The sequence below is a fragment of the Notolepis coatsorum genome (genome assembly GCF_963971535.1).
Source record: "Notolepis coatsorum genome assembly, chromosome: 1".
Lineage (NCBI taxonomy): Eukaryota > Metazoa > Chordata > Actinopteri > Aulopiformes > Paralepididae > Notolepis > Notolepis coatsorum.
In genome coordinates this window covers 152,967,363-152,973,991 of record NC_140165.1, presented here as the reverse complement: position 1 = coordinate 152,973,991, position 6,629 = coordinate 152,967,363, and the positions used below count along the sequence as shown (strand labels likewise).

General features: G+C 46.3%; 1 protein-coding gene across 1 annotated transcript in view; it reads left to right on the top strand.

Moving 5' to 3' along the window:
* Positions 1-2,065: 2,065 nt before the first annotated feature.
* The window catches only part of bicdl1 (BICD family like cargo adaptor 1), a gene marked incomplete at its 5' end in the record, with an annotated part of 37,452 nt that continues 32,888 nt past the window's right edge, over positions 2,066-6,629 (top strand). Inside the window, 2 exon segments of the mRNA XM_084324205.1 lie at positions 2,066-2,467; positions 3,812-4,027. Coding sequence (XP_084180331.1) covers positions 2,066-2,467; positions 3,812-4,027 — 618 coding nt within the window.

Sequence of the window (6,629 nt, the reverse complement as noted above, 5' to 3'; positions counted from 1 at the left end):
ACTATGTTGATTGTTGACTGATCAGGCCCTATGTGATTATTTGGATCTGAGAAGTGTATAGATTCTGATGCTATATTTTCCTATATTCACTGTTAATGCAACAACAATGGTATTACACTAATAAGGATTGTGTAATCTGCCCAATCCATGCTGCTTGGTGGTTTATCAAAGGAGTGAGGATTTGATCTGCTTGGAGGAAATCACCCATTAACTACTGTATGGCCCCTGGTCCTGTGGGCTGGCAGGCTGTGACCTACATCTGTTATGTCTTTATTTTATCAGCTCAAGAGGCGCTTTGTAATCATTCATCATCATCATTCTCTGCCCCCACCCCCATCCACTTCACTCACACACACACACACACACACACACACACACACACACACACACACACACACACACACACACACACACACACACACACACACACACACACACACACACACACACACACACACACACACACACACACACACACACACACACACACATTTGTTTATGTGAAATATGTGAGGACATTACATAGACTTACATTACATGCATTCTGTAACTAACCTTAACCCTAACCCTAACCTTAGCTCTAACCCAAAACTTAACATAACCATAACCTTAACCATCACACTACAATAGCTAATAATGTCAAACAAAATGAGGATTTTCAGGAACAATTGATTGATTGTACTGCATGGAGTCTTGAAATTGTCCCGATTTTTCACATAAACAAGGTACGCACAAAAAAAGAAGGTACACACACACACACACACATACACTCACACACACACACACACACACACACACACACACACACACACACACACACACACATAAACGCTATTTTATCATCAATGTTGTCACCCAACTGTCAAGTTCAGTAGGAAAAAGTGAGAATGTATGTATGTTGGGCAACTTCTACTGGGCTCTATAGCTGAAAGGGGTCTATCATAGCCAGTTACATTAAGTGGAACAATGTAAACATATTGGCTTCAGCCAAAGAGTTGGGCACCGAGAACAGGTTCTAATAGGAACTGGTTCCTAACTTCCGGTTCTGGACCTGCACCTCAAAGAATCGGAATCGAGAATCGTTTAGAACAGGAATCGAAATGGAGAATCGGAATCGGAACCGGAATCGTTCAAATCCAAACGATGCCCAACCCTAAGCATGAGTAGACCTAATGGACCACATTCACATGGTGGCCATGTTGCTCTTATGTCATGCTCAGGTTGAGTTCCTTTCCACCCTGTCCCCATTGAAGTACCACGTGGGCCTTCATGTTGGGGCCCATTCATTTATTTTTAGCCAAAATCAGGTATCATGGCCATACAAGGGCATTTTATGAGACCAATCATATTAGCCTTAGAATTTCTATGCAGAATTATCATACTTGGCTTATTTGATCCAATACTTGTCTGGTATGACTTTGAGATTAATTGCTGTTTCACATTTCCATACCAAGAAAGAAACAGGCCTACACCTTGCAGTGTCACCCCCACAGGCCTAACGCAATTAACACCAAAATATGGCGCTATCATTTTCAACCAATGGGTGAATATTTGTAACAGGTTGCAGCTGACGTCAGTGACATGGTGGGCGCGCATTTCGGGGACATCGTGCGCGCGCCTTGCTGAGTAGTCTATTTGGATAACAAATGCCTCTGGTGTAACAGCTAACAGGCCAACCATTATGGGGAACTGGGACCCCGCGACGGGATGGACTCTGACTGACCGACCGTCATTGAGAGCTCGTCAAGGCGGTTAATGCGGGCACAAAACATTTGCTGCCTCTTCTTATAAATAAGCGTCGTCAGTCAACTGCAGAGGAGGCGGTGATTGCAGGATTCCGACTCAGAGTGGCGTCTGGTAGGTTAGCTTAGTGGATAAGAGCGAGAGGGCGTCAGGAGACATTTGAAAGACAGGTCAGGTGTACAGTTTGCCGTGATTTTTAGGGAATCGGGTTGGAATTACGAGGAGCCGCATCAATGGATGAAATACCAATGAACAGATATGGGTGGGTTCAGCCGGAATAAATCAGTCGGCTTATCTGTTGGCTTTTCCCTGCCGGGAGGCGATGTCAGCTTTCTGCCTCGACCTGCACACATCGGCCGTGGTTTCAGCACCACTTGAGCTGGACAGCGACTGCATGGAGCACCCGGCGCTGGACCAGGCCAACACAACCGCACAAGAAACGGGATTTCAGGGTCATTCGCTGCTACACAACGGCTCTGGAGGCCTAGGGATGGCGTTAGAAGAGGAATTAGCCATGCTTACTGCAGAGAGGGACGACGAGGAAGAGTTGTCAGACCTGGAAGCACCTGCAATGGGACAAAATACAGACTTGTTATCGCTCTTCCGCCAAAAGGAAAATGACTTGGTTTTAGCTGCTAAACTCGGCAAGGCACTGCTAGAGAGAAACCAAGACCTGACCAAGCAATATGAAAAAATGAACAAAGATCTCAACGAAAAATTAGAGGTAAAAATCCCCAAAGTTAGTTTAAACAAAGTAAAAACTGTTTTGGATAGGCTGCTAGGCCTTCTTTCCGATTTGTCCACAAAATGTATAGGCCTATGTCAGTAATCTGGCATAGCCTTATGTTTGGGCCTCCATAATGTAAACAAATGATGATCATAACACATCCTATAGCTTACACATTACATTCATCTGTTTTCTGTTTCCGCTCATCTGATTTCTTGATCAGACATAATATTTGTTGGGTTATTAGATCGGTTATGTCTATGTAGAGAGACAATAGTAATTAAATGTCGAACTAGTCCTACATTCGTTTTTTCTTCTTCACACATCAGTAGACAAGACAAGTGTAAGAAAGATATAGATTATTCAGTTGTGGGTCTTAGAGGTCTAGAGCTTTAACTGTAGTTAGTAAGTGTTTGCTCTTGTTGCATTTAAACTCCCTACACGCCCAGCACATGGCCTGGGGAGAAACAAAGACTAATCCCCCAGTTGCAATGTCAGGGCCAACACTGTATCTACTGTACATCTGCTCAGCCCATTGATCTCCATCCAGCACCATGCCAGGAAGCAGTATGCTGCCATCTCATCATTAATGCTGTGACTTCCAGTCTTCCCATTCTAACCTGTGCCTAGTATGTTTTGCAGCTTTGTTTTTGCTCTGTTATCCTCCCTTGCTAGATCAGGCCTTTGCAGGGATGAACCAGCAAGCGTCCAAATGTCAGCGTCTTCGGGCCATGGGCTTAGCCATCATAACAACCCCCACCCAAACCCCTGGCAACCTCTGGTGGTGCAGTGCATCGGCCTCTTTATCCCCATCTAGAGACTAGAGAGCAAGATCCTAAGCTCAGCGCTGTCAGTCAGGGAACTGAAGCAAAATGAGGAATAGTTTAATTTCACTATTATTTTATTCACTAGCAGTTAACACAGTGAGAGAATGATTCCAAATCATAGGTTTCACTCTGTCCACTGTTATCTCCTTACCTACAATACAGTTTCGCAATATGAATAAAAATCTTCAGGTGGGGAATCCTTGGAATAAAAATCAAATGGGGTCCATAACCTAATGCATAGGCCATAGGCTATCTATTTGGGGGTCCTTGCTATGAACAGACATAACAATCAGGCCCTGTCTATCCTCATCATAAAAGGGGGGGACCCTGATGTAAACAAGACGAAAGTATTTTTTCTCTGGTCTGCATCCCCTTAACAATTGTTTGTATTGAGCCGTACTGTATTGTACCCATTCTGCAATCTGTTAATAAAGTTTTCAATCAATCAATCAATCAATCAATCACTCCCCCCCCCCCCCCCCCCCCCTCCCCCCCCACACACACACACACACAGCACCTGGAGCAGGAGAAGCACGAGCTGCGGAGGCGTCTGGAGAGCAGGGAGGGGGAGTGGGAGGGCCGCATGGCCGAGCTGGAGACGGACGTCCAGCAGCTGCAGGGGGAGCTGGAGCGCCGCCAGGCCCAGCTGAGAGAGGCCAGCCGGGACAAGACCAAGGCCATCAGCGAGCTCTCTGAGCAGAACCACCGGCTGCTGGAGCAACTCACTAGGGTGAGGAAATGACAAAACTATCATTCCAATGAGGGAACAGTTGATTTGGGGGGTTAGTATTTTTTATATATTTTTTTTATCTAACCCTAACTAACCTTACTGTCATGCACTTGTCCTAATATACTAACCTACACTGTAACACGCAACACTTTGATGAACATTGTTACTCAGCTGATAGAGTTGTGCCCTTCCTGATGACTTGTCATACACAGAACTTGTAAGTCACTTTGGATAAAAACGTCTGCTAAATGACTAAATGTAAATGTAAATGTAGTAGAGGTTAGGATTCAGCTCAAGTTAGGGTTAGGGGCTTAGTAGAGAGTACTTTGAAGTCAATGCAATGTGTCCAATTGACCCTGCCCTCTTTTCTTGACCCTCCAATGGTAACTGTTGCTTCCCTAAAGCAACAGCTGTGATTGGAGGATGAAGAAAAGAGGGCGTGGTTTGATATAGGTCAATTGTGTGTGTGTGTGTCTGTGTGTGTGTGTGTGTGTGTGTGTGTGTGTGTGTGTGTGTGTGTGTGTGTGTGTGTGTGTGTGTGTGTGTGTGTGTGTGTGTGTGTGTGTGTGTGTGTGTGTGCTTGCGTGTGTGTGTGTGTGTGTGTGTGTGTGTGTGTGTGTGTGTGTGTGTGTGTGTGTGTGTGTGTGTGTGTGTGTGTGTGTGTGTGTGTGTGTGTCCTCGGGGGCTACTTAGCTGAAGTCTGCTTGGCTGACGCTACACAAGATGCTCAGTGGAGTGAAGATCCACTCTTCAGCAGAGATCACCTACACATTAACATTAACATTACTGTACATACTGTACTCTGGTCTTTCCATTTCCATCTCCAGCCATATGCTAACTCATCTAAATGAAACAGGTGGAGCTCTCACATCTTATGCTGAATAATTTAGAATGATTGGACTGCACACTTATGCAGTATTTCCTTGCATAATGACAGGTGACAGGTGCAGTGGAATAGGAAAGGGACAGACTTTGAAGTCATTCTTGAGGCTGTGTCCTGATTGAAGTGATATACATGTGTCAGGAGAGACTGTTATTGATTCGACCCCACCGACGGAGGCAATGGAGCTGAGAATGGCAGTGTTTTAGCTATGCTTGAATTAAAGTCCCCTAAGATGCTCCCTCAATGGCACCACAACCCCCGGTCTAATCACTCAGTCTAGAGAAGGACACCTAGTCCAGGCAGCCACCTCCTGGCTTAACTCTCACACCAGACAGATTAATGGAGATCTGGTGACACTCATAAAGAACAATTGATATTGACAGAATATTTCTTGAACTGGCTGAAAGGCAACACACAGTGCTGTCACTTACTACTCTGATGAGGAGGGACATGCGTGCGTTCCTCTAAGCAGCAGCTGTGTTATGCTGCCCTGTATGTCACAGAATGCTGACACCCATAAATGGTAAATGGACTGCATTTATATAGAGCACTGCTTTCATCCAAAGCACATTACACTCATGTTCACCCATTCACACACACACACACACACACACACACACACACACACACACACACACGCACGCACGCACGCACGCACGCACGCACACACGCACGCACGCACGCACGCACGCACGCACGCACACACACACACGCACACACACCGCACAGACGGCAGAGGCAACCATACAAGGTGCAAACCTGCTCATTGGGAGCAGTTAGGGGTTCAGTCTTTTGCTCAACAACACTGCCGGGAGGAGCCAGGATCGAACCGGGACCCTTCAGACGACCGCTCTACCTCCTGAGCCACCGGAGCCACTGCCGCCCATAAGCCTAGATTTGCACCTAAACCTAACAGGAGAGAGGGAGATGTTGTGAGAATAGAAGTCAGGGGGTTGACAGCAGGCCGGAAGGCTGTTAGAGGGGTGCCGCTGAAGGAATCCAGTATGGGGAGATTGGCAGGGAGATGCCCGCTGAGCTGCTGTGGTGATACCAGAGGCCAGTGTTGTAGTCGAGTCACTAAATCTCGAGTCCGAGTTGAGTCTCGAGTCCCCAGTGTTCGAGTCCGAGTCCAAGTCACAAAAGAAGAGCCTGAGTCGAGTCTGAGTCAAGTCCCCATTACTCTAATCTGAGTCAGAGTCCACAACAAATGCACTAGCCATCAATATCTTATGCCAAATGATCATTCATTTATCAATTAACAAGTCTGAGTCCTCATCTGCACCTTCCGAGTCCGAATGCAGTCAATGCTCGAGTCCAAGTCCAAGTCTGAGTCATCAGTGCTCAAGTCCAAGTCGAGTTACGAGTTCTGAAAATCAGTCCAGGACTCGGACTTGAGTCAGAGTCCTGGACCTGAGTACTACAACACTGCCAGAGGCAGCATTGTCAAGGTTGACACTGTGCTGTGGGATGCAGTGAGCAGAGGGCTGTTTTATGAACTTCCCTCTCATCTCCATCTCTGATCAGATGAAGTCAACCGCCTGCCCTGTCCCACCGCCAGCGTCACACTTCCTGTTGTAACCTGGCGTGCTCTGTTGCTATGGAACCTAGCAAAAATAAACAGCCACTTAGAATAATTAAATCACAGCTGATTCAAAAGAAGCCTGAGTAAGAATCGGCGCTGATATTCCCTGCAAAAGGTCTATGGTTTAGGGAGAGCGT